At 41.4% G+C, this 16,879-nt stretch overlaps 2 protein-coding genes across 2 annotated transcripts in view; both read left to right on the top strand.

The window, feature by feature from the left end:
• Nucleotides 1-5,659: 5,659 nt before the first annotated feature.
• Nucleotides 5,660-10,552, top strand: LOC148157972 (uncharacterized). The gene is made up of 5 exons (XM_088008373.1): nucleotides 5,660-8,486; nucleotides 8,763-8,969; nucleotides 9,840-9,980; nucleotides 10,160-10,268; nucleotides 10,395-10,552. Exons 1-5 carry the CDS (start codon nucleotides 7,509-7,511, stop codon nucleotides 10,550-10,552), a joined length of 1,593 nt encoding a protein of 530 aa, XP_087864499.1. The 5' UTR covers nucleotides 5,660-7,508.
• Nucleotides 10,553-13,256: 2,704 nt separating this feature from the next.
• The window catches only part of LOC106915195 (unconventional myosin-XV-like), a 35,951-nt gene continuing 32,328 nt past the window's right edge, over nucleotides 13,257-16,879 (top strand). The window contains exons 1-6 of the mRNA XM_088008223.1: nucleotides 13,257-13,477; nucleotides 13,607-13,670; nucleotides 14,464-14,573; nucleotides 14,914-14,988; nucleotides 16,292-16,382; nucleotides 16,526-16,531. Coding sequence (XP_087864349.1) covers nucleotides 13,395-13,477; nucleotides 13,607-13,670; nucleotides 14,464-14,573; nucleotides 14,914-14,988; nucleotides 16,292-16,382; nucleotides 16,526-16,531 — 429 coding nt within the window. The 5' untranslated portion in view covers nucleotides 13,257-13,394. The remainder of the gene's footprint in view (nucleotides 13,478-13,606; nucleotides 13,671-14,463; nucleotides 14,574-14,913; nucleotides 14,989-16,291; nucleotides 16,383-16,525; nucleotides 16,532-16,879) is intronic.

Here is a 16,879-nt window from a genome sequence, read left to right as displayed (position 1 = left end):
GACATCCTTGTCTTAGAAGGAAAACCGTAAAAGTTTTGAAAACCTTTTTACTATAACAAAAAGTTGAAAAGTGTAGCCCTGTTAAGCTCCCTGAATCTAAACTTTAAAGAATCCAACAGAGGTTGCAGTTCTTCAATGTGTTTCTCTTCGAACTTTACCCACCCGTTTGCAAAATAGCTAAATTTTAGTCAAATTGGATGGGACACATCTATGAAAACAATTTTTAAGCTAAAGACTAGCTATCAGTTTGATTTAAATCTGGATTTTAGGTAATTCAAACACATGAATTATGCTTTTTTTTTCCTGTCAACATTGAACAGTTTTCCTGTTCCTGCTGGAGAAAAGCGTTCCCGCTGCATGATGCTGCCACCACCGTGTTTAACTGTGTGGATGGTGTGTTCGGGGACATGTGCAGTGTCGGATTACTGCTGCATGCATGATGTGTTTCAGATGTAAACCAAGCAGTTCAGGTTCTGCCTCAGTGGATCGCCTGATGTTTCAAATTTGATCCGATGTGGGAGAAAATAGCTGCATCAAAGGTTTTCACTACCCAAAAGTAAAATAAAACCACAATCTCAAAAAATTACATTGTATGATTTCTTTTTTTTTATGTGGTTGACAGTAAATGGAGTAAAATTATACGTAGATTCAGACCTTAAAAATGATTTGTATGTTTTTCTTGGTAAGAGTAAGGCATCCATGTTGCGAACTCTTTTGAACTTGTCCGGTCCAAAATGGGTTCTTCAGTGAGTTGTCCAGTCTATGTGGACACAACACTGGTTTTTGTGTCCTAAATTATATTGTAACTACAAATTAAATGTGCAACAGGAAGCTTTTAGAGTCAGTCAAGGAAAATGAACACAAGAATGATCACAATATGAAAAATATAAGAATCATTTTGTACTGCTAGAAAAATCTAATCCTTTAACATACAATTAAGCATTATTATTATAATAATTACACAATTATTTTTAACTAATTACCCAAAATGTCTTAGAAAAGTGGCTGAGAATAATAAAATGATTTGACAACAGCTCAGTACATCAAGATGTTTGTCTCTTCCGCCCCCTTGTGGTTCTTTCTGATCATCGCATGGGGCTGCAGTTCCCACATTCAGCACTTTGGTCAGATACTTTACTTTAAGCAAGTCTCTGAAAAATACACGAAGGGAAGTGAACAGTTTTCTAAATGCTTTATATATTTTCCTGGGCAAATACTGAAGATATGACACTCATACAATGTAAATTAGTCAGTGTAGAGCTTGTGGAAAGTGTACATTTGCTCTCCTCTCAAAGTAGCTCAACCAGCAAGACAATTGTTTTTGCTTCACAGCTTTTTTTTTTTTTTTAGTTTTAACTAAATGCGTTACGTTTGGAGGTTAGTTTTTCCGCAGACATGTGTAAAACCACTAAACTTTCCTTAGGCAGATTTAACCAGATAAAAAGATGCAGATCATCAGCATTTAGATACTCAGCATGGATTCAGTACAAACCATTAGTCAGCATGAGAGCAGGTGTCTTTTTGTTATAAAGATGGAGAACGACCGGACTGAATTTCCTTTATGTTATCCTAATGCAGCTTTAACTGGTGGGTTTTTGTGCTTACATTGCTCTCTGTACATTGTGCACATCCATCATGTGCTGCGGATTTCTGTGCAAACAAAGTATATTTACTTCTTTTAAACGAAAACCTAAAAGCCACTTTTGGTTGGGTGAAACGCTGACAGGTGGCACTGACATGTTAAATCCTAAATAGTTGCTTTTGGAAATATAAAGTTACATAAAAATTATTTACTTTTTATATAAAAGAAGAAGATTTTATTTTCTTCTAATAATCATTTTCTAATTGCAATTATCATCTGCTCTGGAGAACTACGACATGGGTCACAGCTGTGTGTGTCTTTAGAGGATGTTTTTTTTCTGCTGCATGCTGTGCCTTTAAACATTTAATCCATGATACGCTGAATCTCCATTTAATCTGGAATCATTTAGACTTTTTTCAGGCCAAACCAGGAGTAGCAAACAGTGTGAGAATAAATCTCAGTCCTCCAGATGGCGCCCCCTATAGACTGAAAGATCACAATGCTGTTGGAGAACAAAGTGAGCGCTTCACTTAAACTGAAACCCCAGTCAAGAAAAAAAAAAAAAAAAAAAAAAAATCCAGTAAATTAGTCACTACAAGGATTTTGCATACAACAGACACATTCTGGCTTTTGACCTAAATATGCACAAAACTGCAGCAAAAAAATAATCAATAAAACAAAATAAATAAAAAAGTATCAGGTAACAATATAATAATGTAATTTAACCACAAATATTTATCTCATCATTAAAAAAACAATCAACCTTTGCCTAATAGGCTTTTCACATGCACACCCTACGACTGCACGTGTGTGCGTGCATGCATGCGTGTGTGTGTGTGTGTGTGTGTGTGTGTGTGTGTGTTTGAGCTGCACTGATAAGGTACACAAATGCCTCTCCAGTCATTGTAAATCCAGGCCCTTTATAATAAATCCCTCTTTTGGGCTCTGACGTGCAGAAACAAGTGTTCCACGTCGATAGCACAATGCGTCTGCTTTTGTGCACACAAAATCCTGCCATTAATGCACAATAGGTATGTGAAATTGTTTGCTGGCGCTGCACAGATATAAAGAAGTGCAAGATGTTTTCTCAGTAACCCAATCGCTGCTACACCGATGCACAGACTGATTTGCAAACAGCTCAGTATTGAGCATTTGTTTAGACAGATACTGAGTCCTTGCTAAAGCAGGGGGTGGGGGGTATCCGTGCTGTTTGTGTCCATTGTGTGTGCAGATGCTTGTAATTGTGCTTGGTCTTCACATGAAGCGTTAGAGGCAGAGTACAGAGAAGGACTAGAGGTCAGAGGAGCTGCACACCGGACCCTGTTGGTCTGAGCGCTTTGATTTTTACCTTAAGCAGGCGGCTGTCACGTTTTCATGAATGAGAAATCTCTAAGTGTTGATCATAGAAGAATAAGGTAAGCAATTAAAAAGCTGATTTTCTCATTGAATGAGTTTAATCTGCCACATGACATTGTTCACACGAGACCTAACTTGTCAGAAATAAAATTCTTAATAATCGATCAGTGCAGAGATACAGAAAATTGAATGTGATTGCAATTGTCTCGGCTTGGTGTTTTCAAGCAAATGGATGAATCTTCATTCCTTATTTAAATTCTGCAAATCCAGACACTGTTCATGTGTCCTACAGTTGTGTTTCTTTGTGGCAAACAGGTTGATTCTGGTTTGCAATTCACAACATGTAATTGAAACCAGGTGATTCATAGCATTGATTCAATGATGGTGGAACATGACTGAGTTAACGGGACAAAGTTCTTCATTTTAGCTGCCTATTAAACCGAACACCCTCATAAACTCCACTGTCGGCAACATCGGTGCATTTTTGGCGAACGTGGCGACCAGCCATCAGTTACGTCATGTCCCAATTGGATGTTTTTAATCCATTTTGCTTTAGATCACATGTGTGTCAATTTGCATTGGCAACTTTTGAATCCAGTTCTGAAATATTCAAGCAGGTTCTGACACGTTTCCACCAAACGTCTGCGTACTTCATGACATTAAAACCAATGCAGTGCAGGAGCTGTGTTTGAAGTCCAAGGCAGCTCTTTGATATATGAACAGCTTTGGAGCTGCTGCGTCTCCATTATCAAGTCACAGGATAATCTGAGAGTGAAGGTTAAGACCTGAATGGAGCGTAAAGGCTTTTAGGAAACCTGAGTGAAGCCGACTGTCTCATGTTCTGTCTTAAGCTTGACCTCTATCAGCCACATCACTCTTTCTTTCTTCCTCCTTCTCTACGTCGCTCATCTTCCTCCTCACATTCTCACAATTCACAAAGTGATGCTGTGAAATATCAAATATTTTTTCTCCAACACTTTCTGTAGTTTCTATAGAAATATAGAAATATTTCATGGACCTTAATTGCAGTGAAAAGTTCAATATCTTACTGACATGAAAAGTGTGAGCAATTGATTCTTGGAATACGTCAACAAACAGTTACACCATTCCAGATATTAATATTACTTGCACTGATATTCACAATTATTTCTTCTGCCTATTCTATTCTAGGCAGTGAGTATTTAAAAATGACATAAATTTTCCTTGTTTCTTACTTGATATTTGTGGTTCAGTCTGTAAATTTAAATCAAAATCTGAATAAATGCAATACCTTACATTCTTACAAGTGCAGTCATCAATATTCTCAAGTCATAGGAGCTCATGCCCAGACATGCTTAGTATTTTTCGCCTCTGACAGACTGTAAACGGCAAAAGTTCATTTTAATTTTGCTGAGTCACCTCTGGTGATTCACATCGTTCGTTCTTCATCCTAGGCAGTCTTTGTTACAAACTTGAATCTGCATTTTCTGTGCTTCTTATTGCTTGGCATCAGGAGGCAGAATCTCTTGACTACACTCTCACTACCATGTTAACAGAAAATCACAGTTTTAGTCGTCCTGATGCAACTATTGGCTATCATCTTTGTGCAGATGCTTAATTTATTTCTCTTTTTTGATGTCACTTCTTCTCAGTACCTTCTTTTTGCCATGTCTCCACTTCTCCTGTTTCTGCCATTGACCTGGTCAGCGTCAGTTCACTCAATCGTCCGACCATAAGCAGAAGATGCTTATTAAGCATTCCCGTACATGTGGTGTTTGTTGAATAATACTACACAGCATATCTGATGTGGATTGAGGAACTTTTGAACTTTTCCCTGTACATACTTGCCATGAATATCCCCTTATCTACGTCTGTAGTTAAATGACACCAGCGTCTGCTACCGTTACATGCCCAGCCTGCAGGATACGTAGCGGATTGTTGTGGTCGCTGCTCCCGGGAAATGTGATGCAGACTTCAGCTCGATAATTATTAGAGGTCAAAAAAGTTTCTCGCCACGTCTAGCTTTTCGTATTTTCACAAAACAACCAAAGACGTAAAGGTATTTTATGGGGATTTATGCGAAAGACGACAAGTATTGCCCGAAGTGAAGGATAAGGAAAAGCGTGGTATGAATTTGGTTTGGTTTACTGCTGTCACACCATCACTGCGAGCAAAGCTTTCATTTTGACAGTGGTGGAAAACCGTTCTCCAACATTGCCTTCCTTTGCATTTAATATGATACACAGTGTGATTAGCACATAATCCAGCCCAGCACAGTTTCTGTGGACATGAGTTGAGTAATTCTGCATCAGTGTGCACCGCTGACTCAGACATCACAACCATGATCCAGTTACAACTCATAAAACTGCAACTCAATGGAAATAGTTTACTCCTTTGCAAAGGCTAGTTTGTGGAACCCTGTGGACTGCTGGGGGGTGTTCATAGAGCATTTAATAATTAGACTGTCAGCTTAACCTTTAAAGGAAAAAAATTAAAAATAAAACCAAGTGGTGATGTCATGGAAAAGCATGGTGCCTGGTCCTGAGACAGCAGAACACTGCTGTCCACTGTTCACTGTATACAGGCTCTGTGATGAATCATGTATGGCACACATTCTTCAAAGACACTACAGGATGTCCTGTTCCACAAAATCACTTTCAGACGCTTCAATTTTCTTGTGTTTCATAATTAATACACAATATACTTTTATTGATCTATTACCTGAAACCCCAATAAAACGAATTCAAGATAGTCGTCATGAACTGATATCGTATTTAAAGGTTAAGAGGTCTGGTACGGATTGCACTGAGTGAAGGATGATGTGTGAGATTAAGATGTAAAATAAAATCTGCTCTTTGGATCCTGGCTGCCAACCTTTGACTCAAATCTTTTCTGTTTATTCCTGTTTGTGCGCGAGAAGGCCCGGGTTGGGTTGACCTGTTGTGATATATTTATAGGAGCCTGTGATGAATGTTTCATCCTATCTGCGTAGGAGGAACACAGGGCACCCATTAAACATTCATTTCTGCCACTGAGATGACCTCCTGGAATATCAACCCATCATCGACCAACGAGCCCCAAACCCTCTTATCAATACGCTAACGCCCAGCTGTACTCAAAATCAGTTCCCAACCCCATGTTAAGCCCTGACGTTCAGTCAGAGATACGCATACCAATATTTATGTTTTTAAAGCACATAACCTACTAGAAAAGTTGATATTGTTTTATAGTTTATGCTTTCTAGAAACGCAATAGATTGGCAACTATTATCTGTCTATTATATGTCTGTGAACTCCACTGACTATAGGGTATTACATTTGCAGCAATGTAATAAATGATTACATTGCAATTATATTTTCATACAATGCTATAATAATTTCTTTTTTTTTTTTTCATAGCTAATTTATTATATAAATCCTTTATATCTTCATGCGCGACAGTTGTGGCCTCTACATGCATTATTGGTGTAAGCTGATAGCGTTGGATGGATGAGCGTTGTGTCATACATCGTCATTCCCGGCTGTGATCCGTCCTGCTACTGATGGGCATCTTTTGGCTCCGAGTACCTTTGCCGCTCAGACACAGTTTAGCAACAGCTCAGCCAGCGTGCATTATTCATACACAAGTGAACCAGTAGATATGGTTACACCAAGATAGTACACCTGCTATATTAAGGTGCCCTTTGCGGCTTTAAAAGGCAACGCTCACTCAGATTGCACATGCAGGTGAAGGCAAACAGAACATGGGCTTCGTTTCTGATTGCAGATGCATTGAGAAAAAAAAAAATGCGACAAGATGTGAGACCCGACAGAAATGTTAGAATGAGGGTTTCAGTAACCAGAGAGAGACACAGAGGGTTGCAGGAGGTCACAAAGGCAAGCTGACGTGGATGTGGGAGGATACGGCCACAGATAAAACACACATGGACACACGGTCTAAAACAAAGAGGACACAGAGGCTCACACCACTGCACTCACGTTTGCTCTCCTTGTCAGAGGGACTTGCTGCCAAAGTTGGTGCGGCCGCCACCATGAGGATTCCCTGCCGGGCTTACGGACCGGATTTACAATGAACATTAGACAAAGGACTACACTGACTCTGTCATTGGAATGGCAGGATAATTTATTCATTGTGTGACCCTGGGAGGTTACTTACAAACACATAAAAGAGCAGGATCTTACTTTTGTTTTTGAAAAGGAGATGCACTTTACACTTCAAACCACAAATGGATTAAACTAGAGACTTTTCTGGACAAATTTCTTCCTTGTTAAACTTATACAACTCTTTTTTTTTTTTTTTTTTGACAACTGAAGGAGAACCGTAACACGAGTGAGCACAGATGGCTGAGATTTCGACTCCATTACTAGATCGTGTTTTAACAGAAAGTGGCTGGGGTTCGTCTGAGGGTACTTTACAGAGCAACTGACCTGGGAGAAAGGGCATTTCAAAGGTTTTCAAACTTGTGATGGATTGAGAAGCACATGGAAGGATGTTAATGCTGTTAAAGCCCATCGACTTTTTTATACTCACCTGCTTTTCAAGTACTTTTGGGAACTTCTTCGTCTAATTTGGAAGGATCTGAGAAGGTACCATGGCTCCAAAGAAAGGTGACTCAAAATCAGCTGCTAAGAAAGGCAAGCCAGAGGAGCCAAAGAAGGGGGGAAAAGAAGACAAGAAGGGAACAAAAGATGACAAAAAAGGTGGAAAAAAGGCTGCTGAGCCACCGGCAAAGGGTAAGGGGAAAGATGACGGGAAGAAGGGAAAAGGAAAGAAACCTGTCAGTGAGTCAGAAGAAGGTTCAGAAGAAGAAGAAGAGGAGGTTATGTCTGAGGAACAGGAAAGTGGTGACAGTGAAGAAGAGGTAGTAACCAAGAAGGCAGCCAAGGGAGATAAGGGAAAAGGCAAGGCAGCTCTAAAAGGAGCATCCAAAGCTATGGCTATGAAACCTAAACGCGGTTCCCCTGATGATGAGGAAGATGAAGGCGATCCAAAGAGAAAACCACAAGTGAAAAAAGGCATGGATGCAGTAAATCTAAAGCAGATGAGTGATCTCAAAGGAGCTTCTAAGAGCATGTTGGGCTTGGCTGCAGAGGGTCAAAAGAAGAACTTAGTTAAAAAAGTAGACGCAACAGCTCACCTTAAAGGAGCCTCCAAAGCCTTGTCAAGTATTGCTGGGAAGTCCTCTCCTTTTAGCTTGCCTTCTAAACAAGCTGACAAGGCAAAACCAAAGAGAAACCTTAAAAGCACCTCTCGCCTATTTCTACGACTTTCCAAAAAAAAGAAACCCTCTTCTGGCGGTAAACCTCTTCTTGGTAACAGCAAGCTCTTTGCTGGTTTTGGGGGGAAATCTGGCTCTGCTGACAAAAAACCTGGTCTGTCTGGTTTCAGTTTGTTTAACAAGAAAGACGATGCCTCTAAAGAAACTGCATCTAAAAAAACACTGAATCTATCCAACTTGGGAAATAAGGGTAATAAAATGGCATCCGAGGCAAAGGGATTAGGAGGGAAGTTCAAAGGGATGTTTGGCAAAAAGAAAGAGGGACAGGGATTTAAGAGTAAAAGCTGGATGGTTGGTAGGATGGCTGCAACAACTAACTGGTTGACAGGTAGGTTCCTGTCTTCTATGGGTCATGGCCGGCATGGGGGGCGGGCAGGGCGACGGGCAAAAAAGAACCTATCCTTTGCTAGCAGGGATACCAGAGGGGGACACACACATTATTACAATGGGGCCTATGAATATGATGATAATTATGGATATGAAGAAGACTACCATAACAGGTGGGGACCACAAAACTATGAAAGGCAACCATTTGACTATGACCAAAGTGATCCCTATGGTGAGCAGTTATACTATGATGATGATGATGAGTGGGAGGATGAGTATGATTACTATGATGATGAGGGCAACTTTTATTATGACGATGAGCTTTACTATGATGATGATGTAGATGACTATGGTTACCCATATGGTTATTATGATGATGAATATGAAGACTACAATGGCCACGATGGGGCAGAGTATTACTATGGGGAAGATGGATTTCTGTACTCTGTAGAGCCAGACCCATATAGTTATTATGATGATACCATGTATGGGTTTCATGACTCATATTACCCTGAACAATATGTGGATTACTTTGACCACAACATGGCTTCTAACTATGGTATGCCAAACCCATATGGGATAATGAGCAACACCAATGATGCAGTCCCAGGAATATATAATGACCCAATGCTTGCATATGCGCAAGGTGCTCAAATGTACAACCCTTATCAGCAACAGGTCACTATGAGTCCCGGACTGAATCTGGCTGAGACAGGACAGCTATTTGGACAGGAGCAGTTTTTCTCCCCTGTATCTGAACCATTTCCATCTGAACAGTTCAGAGTCCCTAGGCCCCAAGTTATGTTGTTTGGAAAAGAGAGACTAGAGGTTCAAACTTTGCCACCACCTTCTCTTCATACTCAACCCTCTCCCCAAATGTTTCCTTCTACCAATCCATCCTTGGCTCTCAATAATCAGGAGATTCTGTCAGATTTGCAATTTGAACAACCCATCCCAGCATACCTTTCTGCACAGTCTCCTTTGCCCATTGACATGAATCAACAACTTCCCGCCATTCCTCTTGGAGATCCTATCTTTCCAACAGCTGTGATCAATCATCAAGAGTACCTTCCTTCTCATCAGCTAACTAATGTCCCTTTTACTGTTCCTCCTAACTACGTGTCCCCACCTGCCTTACCCCCTCAATTTTCCTCCCAGGTTTACCAAGCACCTCTACCACAGGAGTCACAAATGTTTCAGCTGGGGCAAATTTCACCAGGAGCCCTGCAAATGCAGCAACCAGTGTATTCACCACTTCATTCACCAATGGTCTCCCCAGTGCCAGTCCGAAAAATGAGTCCCCTTCTCTCTCCACAGATGTTAAGACCAGGATCACAAAGGGTACAAGGGCCTCCTTCAACTCACTTCTCACCACATCCAATGGACTTCAAATCAGGCTTTCAGTCGGACCCTTACATTTCTCCTCGCCTACATAGACACACTCACCGGGCCTCAATGGTAAGTCAACGGCCCACAACCCCAGTTGAATGGCAGAGAACATTAAGCCCCCCTTCTTCTCCACTGTACTATAGGAGAGGGATGTCAGTAAGAACTCAACCATCTTTGAAACAAGGAAGAAAGGGAATTGGGTTACGCAGGGGTCCCTCCACTATCAGACCCCATTCCCCACTTTCTAGTCCTCTGGCTTCACCACGAGCATCACTAAGAAAAAGACAAAGTCCACCTTCTTCCCCAAGATTGTCTTTCAGGCAGCAACCTCCTCCAGATGCAGTTCATCTGCCCCCTGTGAGACCACATTTGTTTAAAGGAAGAAAACAAACATCTATGATGAGGCGATCTCCTTCTCCACCTCTTCCTTCTCCACAAAGGCGGAGTCCAATTCAGCCTGAAGCTTCCCGTTCTCCACCAAAGTCTTTCCGGCCTGCTTCTCCCCATCATGCCCCCTCCCCTTCACCATCACGGGTCTCTGCTCAACCCCTTCCAACCCGCTCCTCTACCCGCAGGCTGAGAGGAGGACCTGGAGTAAGAAGCCATGTCCCTATGGGAGCTGTGAAACCCTCACCAGCTAATCCCTATTTACAAAGACGCAGTAGACCTGGACCTCCTGTAACCCAGCAAGTAGCCCCTTTTAGGTCATCTATACATAGAGGCCCTGCCTCTCCTACAGGAGAAATGGGTTCTGGAACAACCATGCTAGCTAGATCAAGCTCTCGGGCTGCAGGTTTAAGGGAAACCAAACGAGCTGGTAGTGTCCAAGGAGCCTTCCACAGACCTGTGGGTCGTGGACAGCCTTTAGTACGAATGCCCAGAAACCAACCATCTCTTCAATCAAGGCAGTCATTCAGAGCTTCTCCAGCAGTGCCCCCATTTTCTCCCCAGCCATCTTTAAAACAGAGTGGTCCTGTTTCTCCACAGCCATCGATCCGAAGGCTCCAGAGTAGACCCCATTCTCCACAACCCCTGCCACATAGATCTCCTCTGCCCTCCCGCGCCGCTTCTCCCATGTACCATATGTCTCACCCAGCTTCTCCCTTACCTCATCGATCAGTAAGACCCCACAGTCTGGGGCCAGCTTCCTTTCAGCCTCCTGTACCTCAGTCTAATCTTACTCATGGTGTCCACCTACCATCACAGGGGATTACTCAGCATAACTACACACTAATGGACCCAGGTCCATCTCCCATGCTTACCAATGCCTTACCAGGTTCTCATGTTCTCCCTCAACAACTACCACAATCCCCTAATTTGGGACGTACACTCCATAATCCTTATTTGCAAAATGCTGGCATTACAACACCTTTGCAAAGGATCCCTTCTCCCATACCAGGAATGCAAGGGGATGAATCAATCATTGCACAAGAGACCCAGATGGTAAACCCATATGGCCCTCAGGGTTTATCCACTGCTTTGATGCAGAATTCTCGCTTGCGCACCGCCTCATTTTCATCTCCTCTACAGCACAGTGCCAATCTCCATACAACTGTCCTGCCCCCTTCACATCCCCCCCAAACAGCAGCATCTCTACCCTCTTCTCCTCTTACCTCTCCACACTTGTCCTCTGCTATGCTTACCTCTCAGCTACGTAATGCTTCCTTTACATCTCCTTTTCAGCAACACCTATCTCCAGCTTCAGCATCACCAGCTCCAGCTTCGATCACACCACCACAAGGAAGTGTTAGAGGTAGCTCCCCACTTTTCTCTGGAGGACTGCGAACTTCCCAGATTCAAGGGTCAATGTTCAAGCTTCCAAGTGGTACTTTGGCAATGTCTAAGGGTCCTGTGGAAGTTACAGGTACAAATGACCTTGGAGTTGGTCCTGGTAATGGAAGGCTTTCCCCCTCGGTGCTCTCCAATGCTCTTCAGAACCCACATCTACGTCAAGCCACATACAGACTACCTGATGGCTCATTGGTCACCAGAAATGAACCTGCTGAACTCGCTCCGGGTCCTTCCCCCATGTCTTCCTCTATGTTGTCCTCTGCCTTGTTAAACTCTAATGTGCGTAAAGCTACATACAGGTTGCCAGATGGAACTTTGGTCACCAGAAATGAACCTGCTGAACTCGCTCCGGGTCCTTCCCCCATGTCTTCCTCTATGTTGTCCTCTGCCTTGTTAAACTCTAATGTGCGTAAAGCTACATACAGGTTGCCAGATGGAACTTTGGTCACGAGAAATGAGCCAGCCCCTGTGTCTTCCTCCCCCATGCTCTCCTCAGCCATTCTTAATTCAAATGTCCGAAAGGCCTCTTATCGACTACCAGATGGATCATTTCTTACACGTCCAGGAGAGAATGTGGAGACCGCTGAGAATGCAACCTCTTCACTTGGACTGTCCAGTGCTCTGATGAACACAAACCTCCGCAAGGCAAAGTTTCAACTCCCAGAAGGATCGTCTCTGTTTTCAAAAAATCAGCCTCAAAGTCCTACAAGCCCTCTTCTTTCTGGTGCTTTGCTAAACAGCAACATCCGCTGTGCTTCATACAATCTCCCAGACACATCATTATTGAAGCAACGTGGTGCTGCTAATACTCCTGAGCAACGTTCACTCGACCTCTCTAATGCTCTCCGCAACCAGAACCTCCGGTCTTCAACCTACCGCTTGCCAGATGGAACACTCATGACACGCCCCCAGGCTGCTTCTTCACCTCAATCACTTGACCTGTCCAAGGCATTATCAAAGAACCCAAACCTTCGTGGAGCAAATTATCGTCTCCCTGAAGGTAATATCATGACACGGCTTGGGGCCCCCAGTGCTCCACAACCCCTTAACCTTTCTGGTGCTTTACGGAAATCTCACCTACAGGGGGCTTCTTTTCGCCTTCCTTCATATGCTGTGGTATCACCACATGTCCAAGGAGCTGGAGCTGAACAGCACTGGGCACAAGGTTCAGGAGCGGACGTCATGCAAGAAGATCTAGATGTTTGGGGGGCAGAGAGGGTTCTCCCTCATGGGACAGTGGAGAACCTCAACAAGTGGTCAATGTACGGAGATGGAGAATTTCCTGAACACCCCCAGAGTCTAATGAGACAAAGACCTGAAGGGGAGGGACCAGGGCAGTGGAATCTGAACAGAGAGGGGGAACCTCAGGGGCAATGGTATGACAAGGTAATAATCTAGAATGTTATAACAAATGCTGCCATACTATAATTACATAAAACAGCAATTATTTCCTGCATGATATCAATGAAGCAGAAAGACAAGCATTGGTTGAAGGGCTTGCTGAAGATGAAAATACAATTTAAGGAAGGATTTGCAAATCAGTCTAACATTACTGATGGGTGGTAAACCACAAGTCAGGAGAAAAAAGTAAATTCAAATTTTTTTCTTCAGCAAAGTGTCCATATTTGTCAAATCCAGGCCTGTGTTCTTACTTGATGTCCTGATTTCTGTCTGTATACACTTGAATTATAGATGTACTCAATCAGAAGCATGCCCACAATCACTCACCGGGACTTCAGGGAGGAAGACGGTGTGGAAGACATGACTCAGTTAGAGTAAGTTTTCACTCAGACATAAAATGGGGCAAAAATGTAAAAACCTTCCATTCTGATATTAAGCAGTGTCAAACAACAAATACTGAGAAAACCTAAAAGACAAACATGCTTTCCGTTTTTTTTTTTCAGAGAGATGCATGAGGGCGCTGTTTTGCTGAATTTAAGGAGAAGGTTTGACAGACAGCTTATTTATGTAAGTACTGACTAAAAAGTGCTATTTTTTTTGACTCCATAAAGATTTTACTTTTTTTTTGCTTGTTTTTGCATTTTCTTTTACATGTTTCTGGGCCTGTCACAATAATCAATAGATCAATTAATCATATGATAAAATAAAACAAACTCAATAATTTCCAATCTCATGATTTATTGTTTTTCTTTTTCTACCAAAAACTCAATGATAAAAGTTTTCAGTCTGGAGTTTTGGTCTCAACTAAATCTTTTTTGGAGACTTCATAATTAATTTAATTTGCTGTTTCTGTTGTTTTGTTGATTTATTTTGGATATTTAGAATATCTATCAGTCCCTGTGTTAAATGCTCATTAGAATTTAAAGTTTATTGATCTTCGAGAATGTGTCCTTGCCATTATTGTCATTATATTATAGGCAAATTGTCTCAAAATAACAATGTTATTGTTTATTTGTTTATCGCGATAACTTCTGGGACAATTTATCGTCAACAAACTTTAGTTATTGTGACAGGCCTTCATTTTCAGATCAGATCATCAAACAGATTTTAAGATCAGACAGTAATAGCCAGAGTAAGCACTCTGAGTGAAAAACCAAACCATGCAAACCTGGTTTTATTGGAAAATGTAATTAAATTTTCTGTATCTAATGATGTGACAAGACAAAAAAATAAGTAAATAAATCAGTAAAGGGTCCAGGGTACATTCTTTTATTCACAGGACTATTTAAATCTCTGTATTCAGTTGTCTAAGTTTGTTTCACTTCCATTACTTATGTCGCTCTTTACTCATCTCATCCAGACATACATAGGTAGCATACTGGTGTCTGTGAATCCCTACAAGATGTACAACATTTATGGAACTGATGTTGTGCTGCTGTACAAGGGTCGTGCTCTGGGAGAACACCCTCCGTAAGTAAAGTCTGCTCATACCAAGCATGCAAAATAAAAACAAAAGGCAAGGATTTTCCAGTATGCTTGCAGTACAGATTGTGACTGTTCCAATAACAAACTTTTTCTTTAAAATGTATGACAAAAAACATATTAGAACATAATGGGAATCTGATCTCTGCAAAAAGGTAAAAGTGTGGACAGGAGTCATCTCCCATGTTCCTCCTTAATGCAGTTGAGTTGGAGAAGCATCTGGCTGAAAACATATAAAAAAAGAAATAATCTGGTGCTTTTTGTTTATTTCTGATTTTACATGTGCTCAGTTAGTTGACATTTTTACCTCTGCCTTTTTGTCTCGCAGGCATTTGTTTGCCATAGCAAATGCTGCTTACTCCAAAATGATGGATGCCAAAGAAAACCAGGTCATAATAATCAGGTAGGAAATGTGTTCACTTCTTTCTCTTTAAACAGTGATATTCACTTTAAACAAATTAATGGTCTTTTGTGACCTAAATCTAATTAAGAGTCTGTGGCAAAGCTTGAAAATTGTTCTGTACACAAGCTTTCTATAGGAGGGGCCAATTTGGAGTGGCTTTCTATAGGGCTACTTACTCATACGCTTTTCTGATTTTTTTTTATGTAAAAACAAAAAAAAAGGTAACAATTATGGAAACTTTTGCTCCCACTTCACAACTATACACCTATTTGTGTTGATCTAGCAACAAAAAACAAAAATCCCAATAAAATGCATTCGTAATGTAATACAATATTAAAAAGGTTTAACATTTTCCAAGGTAAATCCCATTTAGAAACTATGGAAGTGCTTTGCTATTTTATGCACAGATGCTTGGATGTATGAGGATTTGTGTTTGTGAAGAAATGAGCAGAAATTAGCACCTGACAATAAAAAAAGACCTCTCACACGACTTGAACACTTCAGCCATATTTGGAAGGAGACACCTGTAAGGGAAGCCCAACAAGGTCTGGGCCAGGAGCAGATTGTCTTTCAGAGGTCTGAATCTTTGTGTGTGGACCATCGGTTTGTGTGTGTGTGTGTGTGTGTGTGTGTGTGCGTGCGTGCGTGCGTGCGTGCGTGTGTGTGTGTCAGCGAGTGCGTGTCAAGGGCTAACTGAGGTCTAGTGTTCAGTGACCATTAACGGCCTGATTCTTAGCCAAGCAGGCTGCGAGCTGAAACCTTATGCTGGAAAGTTGTGAAGGTGCCATAGTCCCTTAAACACACAAAACACACACCGTTCTACCGTCCGCCGGCGTGGGCTGCGTAATGGTGGCACTTAGTGCTAATGCCTTGGCAGTGGCACAGCACTGGATGTTCGTGTGGATGTGTTGGCCCGGCTGCATGTGAGAGACTGTTTCGGATACTTTAATTTAAAAGTGGAATTGAGTCTTTGCCTAATGTGAGATGAAGTGAAGTCTTCATGTAACTTAGTCAATTAAGCCAAACGCTTAGCGAGCACCAACAGGGCGATAATGAGAATCAAATAACTGAAGTGTTTAAGTAAAGAAAAAGCTCTTTGTGTTTTGGAGAGATTTGTGTTTTATCCCGCAAGGACAGCAGGATTACTATTGGGGGTCTCAGTTTGATGACCACTAATTAGTTACCTTGCTAACTAAATATTTAGAGTTCAGTTTAGTCTTTAAAAGCCTGTTAAGTATATGTTATGCACCTATTAAAGAGTCTTTAAAAAGTTAATGGGTGGTGGATTGTCGGTGTGTTTCAGTGGGGAGAGTGGGTCTGGAAAAACGGAGGCCACCAAACTCGTGCTTCGCTACCTGGCTGCAATAGATCACAATTCAAATCCTGTGCAACAGGTATGAACACACATCCTGACCTGCACAAACTGATACTGATATACTTTGATAAACCAAATTATGTGGATGTGTAATCCCTCTCTCCATGTGTTTGTCTCCTCTTTTTTTTTATTTTTATCTATGATGGCGTTTCATGAGGAAAGATTGAGGTAGTCATCCTTTTACCACTCATCTTACCTTCTGTTAATTAGGATTTAAATATGTGATGTGTTGTTAGTGTCCTTGTTTTAGAAATCCTACTTGAAGACTAACAACATTTTGAGTGACTGTTACAGCGGCTTGTGTTTATTTCTCTTCTTTTACACTTTGAAGCTTAAAGGTCTTGATGCACATCTTATTGAGATTTTTTCTTTCCCTTTGCTTTGTTTAACCCCAAGTCCTCTTCCTGATTTCTGGGTAGTTTGATAACCTCAAACGTAAAAACTCCAGGACATTTTTACAAATTTAAGATTCTTGGGATAGAGTTTTCAGAATAATTTGTAGTTTTTGCATTTTTG

Source organism: Poecilia mexicana, unplaced genomic scaffold (genome assembly GCF_051168715.1).
Source record: "Poecilia mexicana isolate PSO_F unplaced genomic scaffold, ASM5116871v1 scaffold_8, whole genome shotgun sequence".
Classification (NCBI taxonomy): Eukaryota; Metazoa; Chordata; class Actinopteri; order Cyprinodontiformes; family Poeciliidae; genus Poecilia; species Poecilia mexicana.
This window is presented reverse-complemented; position numbering and strand designations above follow the sequence as displayed.

Excerpts from the sequence above, each read along its gene's own strand:
- LOC148157972 (XM_088008373.1), top strand. The coding sequence starts at position 7,509 with ATGGCTCCAAAGAAAGGTGACTCAAAATCAGCTGCTAAGAAAGGCAAG. Across the intron at positions 9,981-10,159 it reads ACACTCACCGGGCCTCAATG|TCCTCTGGCTTCACCACGAG; the intron begins GTAAGTCAACGG and ends CCCACTTTCTAG. Across the intron at positions 10,269-10,394 it reads ATGCAGTTCATCTGCCCCCT|TCTTTCCGGCCTGCTTCTCC; the intron begins GTGAGACCACAT and ends TCTCCACCAAAG.